Source organism: Myiozetetes cayanensis, unplaced genomic scaffold (genome assembly GCF_022539395.1).
Source record: "Myiozetetes cayanensis isolate MyiCay16 unplaced genomic scaffold, myiCay2020 scf16, whole genome shotgun sequence".
Lineage (NCBI taxonomy): Eukaryota > Metazoa > Chordata > Aves > Passeriformes > Tyrannidae > Myiozetetes > Myiozetetes cayanensis.
In genome coordinates, this window is record NW_026087270.1 from 13,386,065 (window position 1) to 13,407,947 (window position 21,883).

The 21,883-nt window shown below is 40.4% G+C and overlaps 1 protein-coding gene across 3 annotated transcripts in view; it reads right to left on the minus strand.

Annotated features, from left to right (window-relative positions):
* The window catches only part of CDH13 (cadherin 13), a 426,216-nt gene that overhangs the window by 23,987 nt on the left and 380,346 nt on the right, over positions 1–21,883 (minus strand). For all 3 annotated transcript variants that reach the window (XR_007628446.1, XM_050311304.1, XM_050311303.1), the window contains exon 11: positions 7,621–7,763. Coding sequence is in view for 2 of the 3 variants with exons in the window: in XM_050311304.1 (XP_050167261.1) it covers positions 7,621–7,763 (143 nt within the window). In the remaining variant the exon portion in view is untranslated. The remainder of the gene's footprint in view (positions 1–7,620; positions 7,764–21,883) is intronic.

Sequence of the window (21,883 nt, forward strand, 5' to 3'; positions counted from 1 at the left end):
GGAGCAACTTGCCCAAGGGACAATAAGGATTATCAAACATAAAAAAAAAGTACATTTCCACATGCTATGTGAAAATGGGCTTTAAATGAATAAGATGAAAGTCAGTTTACATGAAAATAACATAAATTATTTAGTGGCCCAGCTAAGTAACAAAGCATTGACAATCAACTGCCAAGAAAAATGTCAGACACACAAGTCAAAAAGTGTTAAAACTGGGAGACACTGAGCCAGTGTGTTTTCACTGTATTTAGGAAGTTCACCTAACAGCATTGAAAGCTAAACACAGAAAACCTTGTGTATTTAGAAATCTGGTGGTTTGCATCATAGTCATTAAAGCAAAGGAATATTCACTTAAATGCCTCTCACATAACAAAACGTAATTAGGAACAAACATGAAAAAAAAGGCCTTTAATTATGATACTATATAATTACTATATTAATATTATATACTATACACTAAATATTTAATTATCATACTATTATACTTTTTGCTTTGTTTGAGAACATCAGAGATGTTGGATTCTGGCAATAGTTACCAAATTTCCAAAGGGGAAAAGTCATCCGTTCTAGAGAATCCAGCTGCTCTACAGATTTAAGCCACAATATTGCTGGAAGCCAGAAGAGTTTTTAGGAAGAATGGAGGATGAACCATCCCCTTTCACGTGCTCATTATGAATGGTAAAAGGACTTCTATACTAACTTCTGCTTATTAAATTAAGCTTCCAGCACCACCAAATGAATACATATTATCTATGCCCTTCTATGCTATGATGCAGAAATTACAAGGCCATTTAATTCCTAGGGCCATCAATAGGGTATCCATTGCCATATGGATTCCCTCTCAAGCTGAAAGAGTAGAAATTAATTTATTCTAAATTTTACCAGAATATTTATGGTTTACAATTTAGCAGCAGTTGTTAATCCACTTGCACTATCCCTTATGTGACCCAGAAAGCTCAATTCCAACTTCTTTTCACCCCTTCTACATTTTTTGCTGGGTAACAAACTTACACAGATACAAAGTGAGCGAGAAATTACAGTAAGAACCCTTTTTCTTCATATTTAAGCAGGAAAAACAACGTTTTGAGAATTTGAGTTGGCTAATTTCTGTCACGGTTACCTTTTCCCTGAACCATCATTCATGAAGCCTCATCTCTCAAGAATTCTGTAAGCTGAGTCACACTGAGGTCAGCTTGGAACTGACTCTCACAGAATTTCCTTCATTTTACTCCCACCTAACCTACAGGAAAATGTAGGACTGCCTAGGATGTCTCCTTGGATGTGGATTTTTCACCAACTTTTCTATTTTCAGCTTTACAGTTGCCCGAAGGAGGAGGTTAAAGAAAGAAAGGAGTGTTGTAGAAGTCCCCGAGCTTGCTTGGAGGGAGCTGTGCAGCCAGACTGTGCTGGACATGGTTAGGCCAGGAGTATGTTCTGTTCTCTCTTTGAAACAGAATCCCAGAATCACTGAGGTTGGAAAAGACCTCTGGGATCATCGAGTTCCAACCTGTGTCCCATCCCCACTTTGTCACCCAGCCCAGAGCACTGAGTGCCACGTCCAGTCCTTCCTTGGACACCTCCAGGGGTGGGGACTCCACCACCTCCCTGGGCAGCCCCTTCCAATGTCTGACAACCCTTTCCATGAAGAAATTCCTCCTGATGTCCAACCTGAACCTCCTCTGGCACAGCCTGAGGCCACATCTCCTTGTCCTGTCACTACTTGCCTGGGAGAAGAGCCAAACTCCCGCCTGGCTAAAACCTCCCACCAGGGAGTTGTAGAGGCAAATGAGGTCCCCCCTGAGCCTCCTTTTCTCCAGGTTGAGCCCCCTCAGCTCCCTCAGCTGCTTCTCTGTGACTTCCATACTTCAGATCTGGACTGGGAGAAAAATGGTTTCATGCTTTCTGATGACACTGCTCTGAAAAATCTAAACACAAATTTCTGTCTCGTCCCTCATGTTGTATTTTTTTTCCCCACTCCATATGCTGTTTTTCTACTCAGAAAATATGTGCATACTCGGTGATTTGGCAGCAGGTCCCCTCTCTGCAGGCAGAAATCCCATTCAGACAGGCAGATTCCATTACTTTTCGTGTTCAAGCTGAACTCTATTAATGGTTCAGCCAAAGCAAATGGAAGCAGTAGAGTGGGAAGACACCAAGCTTTGGGTTTGCTGCTCAGAACAGTGCTCTCATCAATGCCATCTGCTGACATTTTCATCCCCAATTCCCCAGGAGTTGAAACTTCCTGTGCACTCTCTCTATGCATTGGCATATAGATATTTTTACAGAATGCATAAAATAAATAGCCTTTAAAAGTTACAATCCTTCATTCATTCCCTCAGATAATATATGCAGATCCTATTTTTGAGTAATTACATTTCCAAAGAGCACAGCTCTTTCAGCATATCAAATTGCTCCTGACATATGCCATCCGTCTTAAACACTGTTTTCAACATTCTAATTCCTTTTTCTAATCATGAGTCCGTGATGACAAATTAAAACAATATTTTGTGTGCAATTCATATTTTACTGAAATTTAAAATGGCAAGAAAAGGATGAGTCTTCAATTTATTTTCTCTTCTCAATTAATACAGCAATTAAGATAAGGGGTATAAAACTGGCTTAATTGGGTTGCCATGGTAACTAATTGCCTGATTTCTTCAAAAATAGCATGTTTTAGGTGGAATCAATCTATGGTAATTTAATTACGTACATCATGAAGCGAGAAGACAGGTTAGATACATATAAGGAAAAGCTCTAATTGCAAATTGCTACACATCTCTTTGTTATTCCATGTTTTTCTAGGTGTTGTGTGTTACTGTTCATCAGGCAGAGAACAGAATGATAATTTTTTTTCTTTTTAATGATCAGTAGTATCGAGACTTGCACAATCAATGAGATTTGGAATGGCTTGGGTGCCCTGATTCAGTACTTCATTTTGTTCAGGAAAAGTGAAATAACGCTCCCCAGCTTGCCAATTTACACATGTGCAACTGCCAGCCATAGAAGCACCATCCAAGTTGCTTTTTATTTTTAACTGGCACGTGAAGCTCTCAAGGAGAACACTGAAATCCCACCTGTGGAATCACATCTGTCTCAACCTTTCCCTTGCTGAAACACCCACTCCATGAGACAGGGGTGCTTCCTCCAGCTCAGCCCTCCTGTGGGACATCCTGCCCTGGCTGTGAGGTCACACGCTGGGGATGGTGACATCATGTAGGGGAAAACCCCCTTTCCAGAAAAGAGGGAAGATGTTTTCCCCCATGTGGTAGTGCTGTGAGAAACAGGTCTTACTGGGAATTTCCTGGGTTGGAAGCTACACCACCTAAAAATTCAAACCCTTAACTCCATCTCTGACCATCTTTAACATCTGGCAGAGCTGCCACACTTTTAATGACATTTATTCTTTGTGTTTACTGTAGTAGAAGTACTCATATTCCCAATTTTTGTCTCAGTAGCTCCCTGGTGCCGAGAAGAGCAGGAGGGAAGGTGCCACCCTCACTCTGGGTGAGAGGATCTGTCTCTGTGGGAGAATATTTCTCCCTGGCTTTGGAAGGCTGGTAGCCCACCAGGGTGGCCTGAGAAAAGTGGAGCTGATAACTGCATTTAACCCAATCAGCAAGATCAGTGTGTCATCACTTGTCACCAGATGACAGGCTTGAACAGCACAGGTGGTTTTTACTGTGTACCAGGTAAAGAAAGGTAACCAAAGATTTTCTTCTAAAGAGACAGAAACAGCTACAAAATGGGGATATTAACTGGGGCATCCTGCCCTTCCACAAAAGGAGTGATTATTGCATAAATAAGCTGAATCTGGGGATATTTCATTATTCATGCCTCTTAAAGAAAAGGGAGAAACCAATTTTACCTTTTTAAGATTTCATACATTTCCCAGGTATTTTTTAGCTTCACCTCCAGACATGTTTTATTCCTTCCTTCCTTCTTCCAAATTGTGACTCAAACACTCAGAATACAGAGGGACAAAGATCTTTCCTGTGGGCTTTTTATCATGAGTGACCTTAATGAGGAAAACCTACAGATATTCTGCTTTATGATAGTCATTCAAAGTATTCCGGTGCATAACAGGATCTGCAGGATGACCCCACCACATGGTCATACAGCAAATTTGGAAGGTTTGCTCATGCAGATTTCTCCAATTCAAATGCTTTCTTGCCTGTATTTCACAGAGGTTTGTTTTACAGATCTACTCCCAATAACTGCCCTGTGTGCTCGTGACACTGCACTGGGGTTAGTGATTAGTGCTAAATTCAGGGAATGAAACGATCACTTTTGCTAATTGAATGAAACCTCTGCTGTTTCCCAAGTTTGCATAAACCTGACTTTGTCCCATTATCAGCTCATTCTCAGATTAAACGCAGTTCATGACACTTTAATGTGTTAACTCTGCTTCATGATATTTCCTACCAGTGTTTAATTTCTTCTTTAATAGACCAGAGACTCTATGTCCACACAGGTCTTTAATAAAAAGTTTTTAAATTCTAAAGACACTACCTTGACCTTTTACTGAAATCAAATGTACAGAGAAAATTAGGATACTCATTGCAGGAGTCCTTTTTAAAGTGTAATTTACCCCCATAAATGGTCAAAATTTATTATCTATAAAATTAACACTGTTTCCATCAAATTTGTTCTCACAGATTGTTTCAATTGTGTTTGGGAAGGTGCAGGAACTATTTAGATCAGAAATAATATAACTTATACTTAACTACCTTTACCTGCTGTTAATTTGATAATGTTGAGAAATAATATCATAAAGGTCAAAAAGAATCTCATAAAGAACTAAATTATTTCCTGCAGTGGAATGACTCCATGTTCTATGACCCATTCATGGTTACTGTGCTACTGGTAAAGAACAGTTTCGTGATTTACCAAGAAGAGAGAAAGATGTGATGGATTTATATAAAGAACTACCAAGCATGAAGCTCCTGGTTTTACTTCTGACAGAAATCTTCAACATTGTACAAATAAAAAAAGGTGTCCTGACATTTGTTCCCAGCGCTGAAGTGTAATAACAAGGAGTCAGTGCTGCTGGAACTGATGACAGATTCTCTATTGACATCAGCAGAAGGGGATGAATAAAGTATCACTGGGAGGTTTGTTTTCAGCTGTCTCTCCACTCTTCAGCCAAGATAACACATGAATGGAAGGTCCTTTTAAAAAGAGGTGATCATGGAATAGGATGGCACAACAGTATCATTTGTGTAACCATATATTTATATTTGTATATAAACTCTATATGCTATGAACCCAAAATAATAATGCTGTGTTTATTTTCTGGTTTAGTGTATGTTGAAGGTCGTTTAACAATGTCTGAGGTTCAAGGCTTTATTTGATTTTAGATCTATTCACTATAAATACTGTTACAGATTAGCACACACTTGCCATGTCTGCTCTGCTTGGAGCTGCCTGGGTATGGATTCCCACTGCTGGACTGTGCCATGGGATCACCTGGGATCTCTGTATTCCCCAGGGAAGAAAAGGAAGCCTGTGGCATCTCAGACTTCAGATTTGACTCAGAGATAAAATGAGAGGCCAAAGGAAAGAACCTCCATTGAACACTTTTGAAAACAGCATTTCTTATTAACCCATGTGTTTTTTCCTCTCCTTCCTTTTCACCCCAAGTCTTTTAGTCCAAGCAAATGACCTGCTCTCTTGGAAATGCCCCTGAATTTTCACTTTATTGCTCTCTTTCATTTGGCAATCCTTAATCCTGCCTTTGGCTGCCCTCTCAGTTAAAAGTCCTCACCATATTCACTGGTATTATACAGACTCCACTTATGAACCTGAAGAAAGGGATTTGCACTCTGTGGGCAACACTTTTAAGAGAGCTCATATAGCTATCTGATTATTTTTTCCTTTTTAAGTTAACATAACCTTCTTTTAAAGTCCTGAAAGAGTCCTACATTCATTTCATATCATTCTCCACAATTTGGTTTCTCATCTGAGGTAATATTTCTTTTCAAGATGGACATCAGCTCTGATGGGTAAGAAGATGAACTGAGTTTCACAGTTTTGCCTGGAAATAAGTTGGGAAACACTCTCTAGGTATATTGCCAGTCCCAGGGGTCCTGCCTCTGAGTTTAATGTTTGGTAATCAATCCAGAGGTGATACAAACCACAAGGTGAATATCAGCTATTGAAACTGTGCTGTTTATTCCCACTTCCACGTGTGGCTGGGCTGCACACAGTGAAGGAGCACAGGGCTCGGGAATGATCATTATTAACACCTTGGCATGACAGCACTAAAGGCACACATGTGGTTTCTAATTACTTCATTCAAAGAAGTCAATAATGTTGGAGTGGATGAACTGCACTAAGGGAGCTGTGCAATCACAAATACACAGTTACAGCTGCTGGAATGGAGCTGTTGCCTCAATAACTCAAATAATGAACAGGATTCCTTTTCTCTCTTGCTCTGCTGTTCAGCTCACAGACAACTTTCCCTTTCTCTCTTTATTTCCAGAATGGAAAAAATTCTGGGAATTAAGAGGGGTCACCCTCTTAATCAGTGAGTTCTGCCCTAAGCACAACATAAAGGTCTTCCCCCAAATCCACCTCATTCAGGCTGGTTTCCACAGGCAAAACCATTCAGTCTCTTTTTCCATCTACTCCCTTTGATGATATCTCACTCCACCTTTAAAACATGACTTTGTCCTTTTGGTAACCCCTCAGTAATCTTATCCCAAATTTTAACCTTTATTGTGAGATGATATTTCCCAGTGTACCACATTTTAAGATGCATTTAAAAAAAAAAATCCCTATCCAATAACAAACAAATGACAGAAATGTGTTTAGTGCTACGTTTTGCCACGGAAATTTCCTAAGGAAAATATGTATATTAATATATAAGTAAATCAGCATCTCAGCAGAATTTTTTTTCTGTTATACTTAAGGTAATATTTTTTTTCTCCTGTCAGGCCCTGAAAATGTTCCCTGAGTCATGTGGTGACAAAAATGTAGAATTACTCCCCTAAAAAGAACATTTTACATTTCATCACCAGGGCTAAACCAGCTGCAGCTGTGAAAAAGCCTTAGCATATTAGCTGTTATATTACAGGCAAATCTTTTATTTATTTTGTGCCTTTAGGTCTGGAGATTTCGAATGTTCAAGATTTTCTTTTTCTTTCTCTCCTCCAAAGTCACTTGCTGAATTTTTCCTAGAGAGCTTAATTTTGATTCTATTTGACAGAAGGGACTTTAATACACAAAATATGTAAAAATTGTTGCATTTTAACAGGGGTTTTTATTTATGTTTTTATTGTCACTATCATTGTATCGAATAGAATAGAATCCAGCATTTCGGGGATGAGTTGTTATTGGTATTTGGGTGCCTCAGGCTTACTGACTGCTCAAATACTGTGAAGAAATTAACTCTGATACAGATGATTTATTACTTTCCAAGAATGTTCCTAAACTATTTATACCTGGAATTAAGATCTCAGTGTAGTAATAAATGTGTGAGTTGTAAACTTAAATTAAAGCTGTTGAAGCAAACGCTTAAGGTCACGTGTGCACCTTTCGGATCAAAATGTTTCAAGCAAGGGGGGAAATATTATTCTTTATAATAATATATTCCTAATCTTATCCATTCTAGGTACTCACCACTGTCTATGGCCAGGAAGAGGGCAGTGTAGACGTTGTCCTGCACGTAGGGAGACTCCCGATCCAGGACAGCCGTGGTGCCGATGGTGCCGTTGGTGGGGTTGATCTCCAGCCAGCCTGCTGGGTCCTTGTGAACTGAATACCTGAATCAAAGCAGAGCAGCTGTTGAAAAATTATAGATCTAAACATAAAACAATTAGATTACCACAAGGGAATATGTCTTTGCACTCACTGGCTTTCATGGGTGAGTCTCTTAATAATTCAGAAGTAGAATCTAAACCTTGTGCTTTCCTTTAGAGATGGTTCTTGATTGTTAAATTTAGCTGACAGAAGGAGAAGTTGTAGACAGTTCCTTTGGAAATACATATGTCCCAAAGAGTAGGACAGAAATCAATATTTAAAACATTATATAGGACCTGTGTTATACAGCCAGAGCACCAGAACAATGGGCCTCTGCATCCACACTGGTATGTACAGACTTCATGAATCCCATCACAGTCCTCCTTTTTCCACACTCAAAATTCTGCTTCGACTAGAAATTGTGTTGTTAATTTACTTTTTGGAGTGTTTTCCTTTTTTTTTTTTTTCTTACAATTAGTTAGAAATGAACTAAATTGTAGGGTATGGTAGCAAAAAGAGAATTGGACAATCAATTCATGAGGTCTAACAGGAGGTGGTTACACCCAGACCCTGTTTGCAGACATTTGTTCTGCAGTGTGGGATCTGTAGTTTTCTTCTGATGATTAAATTCAACCACATGAATGTGGCCTAAATCAGGATTTGCAAATGCTGTCTCTAAGATCCCCCCACATGAAGTTCCCTGTTGTGCTTTTTTCCATTAATCAGCACAGATATTCCAACCCTGAAACTGGAAATGTTTAGGGGCACTGTGGAGTTTACACACTGAGAACTTCCCTACTTGACTCAAGCAATAAATGCAAGAATGTTCATGATTAGGGCTTAATTCTATACTCAGTTAAATATATTAAGTAATATAACAACCCAGAGCTGAATCAACTGGTACCAATTCCCTCTCCAATTAAATGTGTTAATATTTTAAACCAAAACTCCAATCATATAATCAATACTTAGGATAATAACCTGTTTATCTTTTTTTTTGTAGTGAATTGTTATAGGTCATAAACAGCCCTACAACCTTCTGCAGACATTTTAAATTACCAGTAATTGACATGGAACTTGTTATTATTTAATGAGTCTGAGCCCAGGCAGTGCCTCATAGTGGCATTCACCTGAAAGGTGTCCTGTGTGATAATGCTGCTTAAAAAAAAAAAGTATCAGTGCAACTGTGAGGGAATAAACAAAAATAACAAGTTGCTAGGGAGTTAAAAAAAAAAAGTAAGTAAAATGAAATAAAATGGCAGTTGCTAGAGGAGAAAAGAATAAATTGCAAGCCAACAAAGACAGACACAGTCTCTCTGAATGTGTTTCAGAGGTTTGCTTTGGTGTTGTGCCCTCTGGACAGCAGAAAAATAAGTTGCTAGATCCCTGTAGCAGAGTGTTGGGATGTCCATTATCACAGGTAAGGAAGGGCTGACAGACAGCCCTGCCCACAGCTCTGCTCTTCTTTACCAAGACTTCGCTTCAGGCTTCAAAAATGCGACTTCCCCAGGGCTGCTGAGCCTGACTGACTTCACCAGAGCCAGGATAAAAACTTCAGTATACACAGTCATGAAAAGTTCCACATTTTTATGAGCTGTTTTTATGTTAAAATAAGTTAAAGGACAAAACTGGAAGCCAGGGCCTTTTGGAATTTATGAGAAAAAGAGACAAACAGGAAAAACTGTTGGCTTATGCTCCCACAAAAGTCACTCAGAGTTTCACTGCTGGTTTCCCCAGGAGCAGAAATTATTCCTTAGGGAATATGTGGAAAAGAAGCAAAGGAAAATGCTAGTGCATAGTGAGGCATTCCATCAACCCAGCATGTCCTTCCACTTAATAGCCATTTAAACATTAATCAATACCCCAGCTTTATCTCCAGTAAAAATGAGTGCCTGGAATAGCAACAATGCAGATCATTATTTCATTTTGCTTCTTTGTTTCTTCTTTTATAGCTGTTTTTATAACTTTGCAACAAAGGTATGCACAAAAATATGAAGCCAGGCCAGCCTAAACAATTCCTAGTCTATTGTAAACCAGCAAATTCTCAATTAACCCTGAAACAATTTCAGAAGATTCAACACTTCTAAAGTAATGAGAATGTAAAATGGATTGTATTATCTTCCCTGATTGCTCTACAAAGCACTGTTGGCTGTGCAAATAAAAAACTGAATTGTATAACCTGTGATTTGGCACAGGATATTGTAAAAGTAGTACTTTGTCTTTCCCACCACATTTTTTACTTATTGTAGGAGCATATTGCAGTACAGCTAACATGATTGTTCTTTGTTCCATTTTTTGAGGGCTCTGCTAGCAACAGGTTTAGAATAGACCCATTACAGAAAAACCACTGTAAAAATAGAAGTATAGAATACAAAGATTCACTTCTCACTTCTGACTTTAGTGGGATCTGCTGATTGCACAGCAGTTTTGAAAATCAGACCTTTTTTTGGGTGGTTAAACATGAACTTACCTGCCTGCGTGTACCTGCTCGGTCGTCTCAATCCTAAGCACTCTGATACCTCTGGAGGGACGTGTACAGAACTCTGCTCTCTGCTGTGCCAATTACTGCCTATTTTTGTCTCATTCTCCATTGCAATAGTGAGATTCAGTGCTGCTTGTGGACTTTATTTAAGGTATATATTTAAACATTGCAGCAGATGAGTTCCAGTCTGAGGGAATTGTTTGTGCTGCTTTCTTTGCAATATCTGGCTTAAAGCTATTGCAAGGACAATAACCTAGTGCAAGGAGGTCACAGCCAAAATCTGTCACACCCTCTTGCCCCTACCCTGTTGTCATACAAGCCCTTGGGAACTGTAAGCTGTTGGCATGGTTTAAAATTTAAAAAACAAAAAACCAAACCCACAATGAAATAAAGGCCTACAAAGAGACGCAGAGAGGTTGTAGATGAAAAACAAGAGGACATGAACCAAAGTATGCACTTGGCCTGTTTGGTGCAGGACTAAAATGAAGTAGCAAATATATGGAAATGATTTAAAATTTATAAATAGCGACAGAGGGAGATAATTCAGAGAACAGCTCCTGGAGCTGCTCACAGACGTGCACGGTGCTGGTGGCTACAGCTTGATTAGCAAAAAGATCATTACACACAACAGTGGTGATAACATGGACACAGAAACCTCAGCAGAGCCACAGCCACAGAAAGGATTTCCCAGCCAACAGTGCAATAGCCCAGGGTGTCACAGGACAGCAGCCAGGCACAGTCAGATGCTGCTCCTGGCAAGGGCTTCCAGAGCTTGGGAATTGCCAGACTTTTCCCGTGTTGAGTCAAGGGGTCTTGGCTCTTATGCTGTGACAGAAAGAGAAGGAAGGCAAAATGAAGCAGTGCCACATCTGTGCTGAATGACACATCTGAGCCAGTCTGGTGTGCAGCACTGACCAGAGGTAAGGGTAGCAATTCTGTCAGGCTTGTCAGTGGTGGGGGGTTCAGCCTGGTAGATCTGGAGAGTGCTCGAGCCATGGCCTGCAGGGACCGCTCCACCAGAACCCACAACAGGAAAGAAGTGCTGCAGTGGCACTGCCCCCATAAATTATTTGTGTGACTCTCTAGTTAGGCTTTGGTACCAGAGCAGACTGCAGGCAGCGAGCTGACACTGGGGGTGCTGAGCACGGCTGGTCTGGCTGAGCTGGGACTCAGACATTGGAATGTTGAGTCCCAGCTCTGTCACAGTGGAATTAGGCAAGTCTTTAATTCATACTACATCCTCAACTCATCTTTAAAGCAGTGAGGATGTATTCCTGCCTTGAAAAGCTGTTAAAGGGATAAAATCTGTAAATCATTGCAAAAGGCCTAGAACACATAGCAATGAGGGACATCAAAAGTTCCGAGACAGACAAAATAGAAAAGAATATTTGAATGGCTTTCTAAAGATGCAGCAAGATATTTACTGGCATTTTCTATCTAAATTTTCACATCTAAATTGCCTATCTCCTTAATTCTTTTTAAGCAATGTTTAAAATAGAGTTAAATACCAAGAGGAGTAAAAATGTCCTGTTCTCTGTGATACACGCATTTATATGTGTGTGTTTACTTTGAGGTCTGGGGCAAGTCTGAAAGTGTCAACCCACCACGGCAGGGAGTTGGAACGAGGTGATCTTTAAGGTCCCTTCTACCCCAAACCATTCTTGTGATTCTATGATAGGATATTGATAGTAACCATTTTCATAGCATTTCACTCTGGCAAGAGTCAATATCAGAAATACAACAAAGCTTTTCCATACACTAGATATCCAATTCACACTTGTTCCTTTCAGGGATCCTGGTCCCACTGACCTAAGTTTAAACTACCAGTTGACCAGAGCCAATATTTCACCCAAGTATAGCTCCACGTTTGCATTTGGAATGAAAAGCCTTCACATTATCCACATCAGGAATCCTTGCTCCTTCTGGCACTGGAACATGTAATGACAGCACCTGAAATTTTTCATGAGTGATTCAAGCGAAAGGAGAGTGGAGAAGGTAACTTTGTATGACTGTGAGCTCAGCATGAGAACGCCCTTCTGCCTCTGAATGAAAAAAATCTCTAGATACAGACATTCTGTAATCTTTAAATCAAACCAATATGAGTTTTATCTCATTATATAAAGTCCCACCGAAAAACCAAGAGTGACTACCTCTGGAAAAAGCTTCACAGGTATTTGTGAGAGAACAGTGCAGCAATTACAGCATAAATACACACACTGGGTAAGTAATGGGGGCTCTCAAAGGCAGGAAAACTTCCCAAAATATAAGAGCAACACTAAAAATCTGGGTTAAAACTGCATCGTGCTTTATGTGGGGATGACATAATGCAGAGCTTTAGAGATCAACCTGCTTCTCATCGAGCTCCCTCTTCTCCACTGTGCTCTCATTACCTTTTGCCTGCACTAATTATGGCAGCATATGGCACCAGGAAGAGCAGAGAGGGAACCTTATTGCAGCACAGCAATTCTCCAGCTGAAACACACTCCACGCTCATTAATGATGACACACAGCAATTTTTTCTGCTATTTGGTTATGTGATAACAAAGGTATTCCTGCTCCCATGCTGGTGGAGGTTATAAGCTTTGGAGAGAGCAACTTGCCTTTCATATGTGTATATTCCCAGCCTTGCACAGCTGGGTCTCTAATTGCCATCCCATGTGGAATGAAAACAATAATAGCAATTCTCTAATGTATATTACAGCTAATGTTCTGTAACTATATTGACATTTGATTTTGTAAAGATGTTTTTATGCAACTTCCAAGACTGGTTTTTGTTAGTTTTAAAATGTTTGTGGCATTAAAGCCTTTGGAAGAATGTTGGAGCAGTTGTAGTTTTTCACTTTCCAAGGACAGGTTGGATGGGTCACTGAGCATCCTGGTCTAGTGGGAGGATTGGAATGAGGTGGTCTTTAATGGCTCTTCCAACACAAACCATTCTATTATTCTATGATTCAGTTTTATTCAGATATTGAAAAGCAATGTGGATTAATAAAATGCATTAATTTTGAGGAGCAAGAGAATATACAGGTCTGCATTCCATTTTATACCCAGATATAAAGCTACTGCCTAAAAACTTCTGCAGGCCCTAAACACAATGTTGTACAGGTCAGTAACACATCATCCATGGTTCTTGTGTTTAGGGTGACAAAACATGTTTTAAACACAGAAGGGAGGCATTGTTGGAAATAACTGAACTCCAGACACCACCAAAACACTCTGGCCATGAAACAGAGAGGTAAGATTCACATTTAGCTCATCACAGCAGCTTACACTCCACTCCCAGGAAGCAGTTATTTTCATACCTCCTTTCAGTATTTCTTCCTCATGTACTTTCCTGTTTGGACACCCAAATACACCTTTATTGCTTTATGACCCTACTCAGCCAGCTGAGCTGATTCTTCAGCTGCAGCATTTTTCTTATCACCTCTGTAATATGAATTGTAGGGAAAAAAAATCCTGCATTAAGCACGGTGCTATCAATAACAGCCTGCTGCTGGTACTGCCAAGTTAGAGCTAACCCTGATATCTGTCCCTCATGCTGCAGCCACTGCTTAATAAAACATTTCCATTGCAGCTGAGGATGAAAAGGATTTCATAGCACAGGGAGAACAGGAGCACAAGTGCCTCATCAGAGGGTATTACTGGGACAAAATGTAAGCATTCAGTCACCTCAAAAACTCCAGGCCAGGTTATACAGGTTATAGGAGAAGGGATAAAGGGAGCAGTACTGACAGCACACTAAAGGGCTTTTTCAGATCTTTTTCTGCCGGTTGTCTGCATGGACATTGTGGGATTCCTGATCCTCAAGGCTTTCACAAACTGTCTTCTGTGTGTCTATGTTTGTGATTCCACAGAATCACGGAACGATTGGGATTGGAAGGAACCACTGGAGATCATCACTGACCGCTTTCAAGATCTGTTGAGAATCTTAAACCTCCTGTCTGTCCTAAACCTTGACATAAACATATCCTGGTAAACATGCTCTATGAACACAGAGTTAGGACAAACTTCAAAAGATGCTGTTCAAAAGTCAGAAAGGAAAATAAAATCTAAACTGTCAGCTGTTTGCACTCCCCAGTCCCCATATTTGACTTGCACACTACAGCTGGCAAGCCAAGCTAGTTAGTCCTCTATACCATTAAAAATATGATCATATAAAATGGATGGATTTGAGTTTGGATTGAAATGCTGGTGCTAAAAGTGTGACTATATGCTACATGTGCAACAGGCTGTGAAATACCTCCTGCAATGCCCTCCTGCAGAGATTTAGAGGTGCTAAAATTACTTGGGCTAGATTATATAAAACCCCCAGATTTAACTGAAATACATACTATTATTAATCAGAATAACTAGATCATTAACAAAATCTAAAGCTTGAAATAAATCACATTTTCCGACAACACTATTGAGAAAGGTGTTAGGTCAGATGCATTTTTAAACTTACTGAAGATTAAGGATTTATGTAAGAGCCATTTTTCAGCTTCGTGGAACAGATTTATGGGCTTGCAGACCGTCTGTATTTTCACAGGCTGGAAATGTCAACTTAGAGTACAATTTAAAAAAATAAATTAAAATCCCCATCAGCGTTGTGCCACAAGTGACTCTGTGCATTTTTGGTCACAGAAAATTCATGTTCCTCTGATAACCTGGACACATCCCAGGGTGAATCCATTAGCTCTGCACCAGTGCCTGGCTCAGCTCTGCAGGCAGGGCACGACAGGCTCTGGAGGAACTCCCTGAAGCAGCTTCTTCCTGGGCAACCCCGCAGTGCCGCTCAAGTTTCCAGGAGTTTATGGACAGAGTTAAACCTGCCTGTGCTTTATGCTAATCCCATCTGAAAAGGCATCCCAGCTCCCTGGCTCAGTGCCAGTCTGGCACTGGAATAGTGCAATAATCCTCCCCAAAGCACAGGCACGTCCTTAGGGTGTGCAAAGGACTGGGCTGCTCCGAAACTCAGCGGGGCCGCACGAGGTTGATACGTTGCTTATTAAGGTTTAAGATTTACACACATTCATGTTTTGGTCAGATATTTGTTGCTAATATCAGTTTTCTATTGATTCAAACAGTGTATTTAATAGTTAGAAAAACCCAAAACATTTCAGCTTGCACTACAGAAATGTGCATTTCCAAGGAACCAGGGCAGGAATGCTGTGGTACATCAGGGCTGAGCACACCACTGAATATCAGTAGCTTTTATTAAAACTGTATAAACATTCTCTAGAAAAAAGCTTCCATTTGAGCTGCCTTCTTTCAGTCACCCTGTCAGTTTATGGCTAAGAAATAGATATTTCTAGCAAGAAAAGGAGTCTGCCCTTTGCTTTGCAAGACAACTTGGCTCTTACAGCCTTTCCACTGGCATCTGTCTTAGGTCAATAAGTCACAGGAAAGTCTGCTCAAAGTGTAATACAGATTTTTCAGAAATACTTCAGCTTTTTTAAAAACTGCTTTTTACAACTGAAATTATATGTTTTTGATAGAACATATTTAAAAAGGCAAACAAAACAATAAAGTGGGAACTCAGCACTACTTGGTCTATACAAATATACAGTGACACTTAGAAACATTCTGATATTCTAATTCTAGTCGACAATAGTAAATTAATATTTAAAATCATAATTAAAAAATCATCTAGAATTAATAAATTAAACCCCTCTCTCCCTAAAAGTATATTTTCTATAGGCAACAAGTCTTGGCAGGAATTGTTTTGCTTTAAACAAACAAACAAACAAACAAAAATAACGAAAAAATTCTTACTTCAATTAATTTTGCAGTTGACTGCGTTAACTGGAAGCGTTCGAGGCCAGGTTGGACGGGGTTGGAGCAACCTGGTCTAGTGGGAGGTGTCCCTGACCGTGGCAGGGGGTAGAACAAGATGAGCTTCCATACCAAATCATTCTGTGATTTTATGATATTTATAAAAATATAAATGTATATTGTATATGGCTTATAAATATATATTATATATGTTTTATATGGCAGATCACTACAGACCCACCATTGCCTCCTGCTGCTCACACAGTTAGTGGGAGCAGTGGAAATTGGGGTTATAAAATCACTGTTGATGCACCAGCCTGGGGTGGGGAGGGGCTGCCGGGCTCTGATCTCCCAAACTTCATCCCTGGAAGTGGTTCCAGTGCCCTGAGGGAACAGTTTGCAGGTTGTGACCACACTACAGCCGGTGTTTGCTTCTGTTTCCATCTGCAGGGCACTTCTAAGCTCTGCACCTCGTCTCACCATCTGAGCTGAAAGATTCCTCAGCCCAGCTTTATTTTGCTTGTCACATGGGGGATTTAGCAGGCTGGCTTTCATGGCAATGCTCTGTCTACAGTGATAGGATCAAAACAGAATGAAAAATTAGATGAAATTTAGTTTTTAGTCCCCTGCCACTGAGAAATGTCAGATGAGAAAATGGTTGACTAATTAGTTATTTGTGTGCAGAAGTAATGGGAGTAAGCCCCTTGGTAAACATGGAGAAAGTAACATTGCAACTGGAATAACAAAATAAACCCAGACCCAAAACCTACAGCAATTAATCAAATGAAGATAATAAAATTGCAGTAATGAGGCAGTTAAATAAAATATTCTGAAAAGGAAAATATTTTCTTGTTATTATTGTACAGTCTTACAAACATTTCTTTATACTGAAATCTAATTTTCTTCTTTCTTTCCCTTCAGGGCAAGAAAATCCTAAAAGCTGAGGTGTAACAACAACAAAAAACAAAAATCCAAAACCTCATTTATGTATTTTTTAATCAGAAGTGATTAGGGCTATGGTTAAATGAACCCAGAGGCTATAACTATCTGAATTATTCCTAAAGCTAGGGAATAATACACCATATCTGGGACTAACACACTGCTATAATCAGGTTGTTACTGTTAGAATAATTGTCAACACATGCAAATCAGTAAAAGTTTTCTCGTCGTAACAATTGTGCCTCAAAAACTAATCAACGTCAGACGAGCTGGAGGTTCTTTTATAAACTACCCAGAAAAGGTTTTTGGCAGTAAAACTCCATCAAAGTTTCTGCACATGCCGGTTCTTTGTGCCTGTTCTTCCAGCAGAGGCAGCTGCTCCCACTGCAAAATCCCTTTGCTGCTTTCCCTGTTCAGTCAGGGGTCCTGGTAGCTCTTGAAAAGCAGGGAAATTTTTATAAGAGCCCAGCAGATTCGCTGCTGAAATGTCACTATTGAACACAGCCATGAAACAGCACATTTCTGCAGATTCCAGGAGTTCTTTTTTACCCAGGGATGGGCAGAGGAGAGGTGAGAAGTGGCTCACCACTGAGAGGATTAGTCTGTCTGGATCAATACAGCTCCCCTGGACTGGATCCCACTGCCAGCAGCTGGCTGGGCCCAGCAAGGGGTCGCTTCTGCCAGCTTCCATAAAAACTCCCTTTTGCCCTGGCTAATTTTAAAGTCACAAAGAAAACCCCCTTGCCTGGAGGTACCTCCCAAAAGGGCAGGGGAGCTGCGAGCAGGCTCCAGCAGGGGTTTGCATCCAGAGCCTGTGGGATCCAAACATACCCCCAAGTTCCTGCCCTGGCCATTATTAACTCTGGGACTCATCTCTTACAAGGAAGGAAGGGATTCACATTTCTGCAGATTAATTTCCAAGAGGGAAGAGGGTGGTGAATGTGCTGATTAATCATTTTAGCACAGGGTTTAGGTCCAGTCCAAAGCCCTTGTGACACTGATGCCTCAAGGCAGAGGTTAGGTTGTAGGCACCCCTGGGCACTGCCTCAGCTGCACACTCTCTTGCCTCTTTTGTTGCCTTTTCTCATCCTAACTTTCAAAGAATTACAGTCCAGGGTAAATCTGGAAGGTACTGGGACTGGGTTGTCCCACAGATGGGGAATAACACCTTGTCACTCTGAAAATAATTAATACTGAAGTCTAGAAGTACCACAGGCCATTCTCCCTGTTGCCAGAGGAGCAACAAACACATCACCACAGCAAAGGACAGACCCAGTGATATCCACCATGTGACAATTTTATCACTCCTCAGTAACAAAACCTTAGTTATAAAGACCACATACTTCAAACAAAGTTACTTGAGACCTGGGTCCTTATTCCATAAGATTTTTTCTTTCAAGAAAACAAACAAGAAAGGACTCCCCTGATTATATTGGGTATGTCAGCCAAAAAAAAAAAAGTGTATAAAAGTGTACTTATTGTGATGAACCAGCATAAGTATTTCGCTTTTTCTTAGCTTAGCAACAAAAGACAAAGAAAAAACGGGGTAGCATAAGAAAGGATGAAATTTAACACACAATAAATTGACTGTGCATGAAGTAGCAATTCAGAAAGAAAATCTGTGAAGAAGCTGATCCTGCCAGAAAAGCAATCGAAATAGTTTCCTGTGCTGACAGAGCTGGGCCCTTCCGAGCTGGCTGAGCTCGCACAGGGCTCATTTGTGAGATTCAGCTATTTCCAAGGCAAGGCTGTAACACAGAGATGATGGGAGAGCAATAATGTTCTGCTGACTTAGAAAAGCCTCTGAGTTTCCTGGCACTTTGCAGTGAGGGCCCAGTGGGAGAAACAGCCCCGGTCCTGCTCCTTCCCTCCCCTTTCCCTGTCAGACACACAGCACTGTCCCCCAGCTCTTCAAACACGGATGGGACAGCCAGCTATAAAACAGCTGCTGGTGCAGGTTTCCCTTCAGACACTCATTTGGGTGAGATACTGGTTGCTAATCCTCTGATTATAAATGTGTTTTCATGTAGTTGACCGGCATAATCTTGAGGGGCAAATATCCATGTTGGAATCCAGACTTCACTGAAGTAATAGGGAAACACTGATCCTGGGACTTGGACTGAACCAGATCCAGGCAAAACCTGGCTTAAATCTTGTATTTTTCTCGCATTATAGCAGTGCCTGAGCCATTACTGGAGTCTTTGCTGAGTGTGGAGCTGAACCCCCGAAGGATGCTTCATGTTCACAGCAACAACTGGACTAATACCTGACATCTCTCAGAGGGTTTGTTCAGTGGGGAGAGCTGTGTGACCCCTCAGCAGCATCACCTCAGCCTCTTCTGCCTCCTGCAGAGCCACTTGCTGCTCATCCTGTCACAGCCTGGGGTCTCATCAGCCCCCAGCCCCTGTTACACACCCAGCACACACACTCACACCCCCCCACTAACTCTGCTCCTGTGGGCAGGAGGGTTTCACTGACACATCTCCTGTCTCCACCAGGACATCTCTACCAGCTCTAAACCAACAGAATGCCACCACATCTCTTCCCTGTCCCCCCACTGGGTCCCTGAGGGAGGCAGCTCGACAGAAGCAGAGCGATGTGCTGTAAATTCAAATTACTGCTCGTATATAGAGTCAAAGAATTGTTAAGGATGGAAAAGATGTCTGGGATCATCAAGTCCAGCCATTAACCCAGCACTACCAAGCCCACCACTAACCCATGTCCCCAAGTGACACACCTACACATTTTTTGAACACTTCCAGGGAGTGTTCACTGCCCACCAATGTCCTGTTCCAATGCTGGACAAGACAATGGAAAGAGGAGATGGAGAATGAAAGGCTTATCCAGGCTCAAGCCCTTCATGTTGTCTTGGTGATTGTTACCTCTAGGGAGCAGATATGTGGAGCTCCAAATCCAGTCAAGCCATATTAGAATGAAAAAAGAATCAAATCAGAATTATTTTGGTCACAGTTGGATGCCAACCAACGAGTCAGTTAGGAGTTAGTTAACTCCTTGTTCCCTATTTAATCCACTAAGCATCTATTATGAAATCTGAATCCTCTATAGGACAGCGCAGGAAATAAAATATGTCACTCTGCTATTAATATTGTAAAAATTAAGGTGATTTTCCTTTCAGTTCTCTTGTTTAGCTTTGTTTAAAAAACATTGTATTCATGACAGGAAAATAGACTGTCCTGATGCTTTTGTATAGTTATGTAGTTCAAAAGAATTAATACCCACGGAGTGAAAATACTTTCCAACCTTGTAGCATTCATTAACCAAAAAAAAAAAAAAAAAAAGGAAGGGGTAGGTGAGAAATTTAGTAGCATATTTGATGATGTGAATATATAAGATTCAAGAAAAAATTACACTACCACCTGATAATATGAAGAAAATGGTTAACTTATTCCTGGTTAATAATAACTCAAACTAAGTGTTTTTTTGTTTGTTTGTTTGTTTTTCCCCATCTGATTTTAAATAAACTCTGTTCTTCATGGGTGCAGTTCTTACAGAAGGAACTTAATTAATTCTACTTCATTCTTTTTGTAGTACTTAGGAATCACCTATCTGAGTTTTATTTGGCTGATTACACTGAACTATACCAAAAACACGCAACCACTTTCTAACCCTGAATCTGGAGCAATGTGTGATATCGTGTCACATCTTTTCCTTTATTTTTGGGCAGTGTCTTTTGTTTGCCTAACTCACTGTCTGCGACGACCACGATGAATGAACAGGCAAGCGTGATTTACCTTTTCCAACCCCCATGAATCAGATTCTCAGGCACTCAGGGTGTCCAAACGCACTTTAAAATGCAAAGATGTCCCTCTTACTCTCGTGTTTTCAAGGTTGTGTATAACCATATCTTAAGTGTTTTATTTGTCATGTCATCAAGGGTAGGCTGTTACATTTGTTACAGGTTGCTGTGCTGAATTCCCCCCTCTCTCTGTCCCTTTCTGCCCGTAGGAATCATCTGACATCTAAGGGGTGATAGAGAACAAAACACTACTTTTCACTTGTTGAACAAGAACATTAGAAGTCAGATTGTACACTCTGTCATATCCACTTGGGGTATTCATTGTAACATCCCTGGTCTAACTGATGTTACTGCAGAGCAGATTTGTCCTTGCACATGTAAATATAGGCAGAGAACGCTGAACAAAATGAAATTTTACCAGATATTTTGAAAGGCACATCACAAGATGTGGCAGGGTTGAGAAAATGGCCCTTTCATATACATTTTAACATAATAAAAAACCCCTGTGTTTTTCAAGGAAATAAAAATTTAAAGTATATTGTTTACAGGAAAACTATCCTTTGCTTGCTAAAAGGTGAGTTCACACTGAAGAAGTCTCAGTAATATCTCTTTTCAGGTTAGAAAGCATTTTCTTGCTGAATATCCTGTGTGCATCTGAATGCTGGCTCTGATGCACAGCCTACAACAAATCTTCTCTGCACAGCACAATTTTTATATCATGTTCATCATCATAACAGCCAAGCCCCTTCCAGACACACATTAAGCAACGTGACAAATGCGTGTCATTTAAGAAATCTGCTGGCCAATGATGGAAAATGTGAACAGGTTAGAGGGGAAAGCTCCACATAAGTACTCATTTATGACACAAAAAGAGCTTTCATTAGATGCTATGGGGATTAAGCACTGAAAAGACAGGAAATGGAAGATTTACAGTTGTTTGTTTAACCTTAATTTACCACGCTGACAGTTGCTGATAAACTTTCTCTCCAGGCCTTGCCTGACTGCAGTGTGGGACCAACGAGGTAAATACTTTATCAAAAGTATTCCACTATTTAGTCATATATAGTTTTATTTTCTGCTTGATATCTGTTGCATTCAGTGCACACAAGATACAGTGCTCTGTGAATCAAAGGTATTTACTCCTCTCCTATGCTTTTATTAACTATTATATCTTAGTTACTCCATGCTCTTTAACCCTCGATTGGATGCCC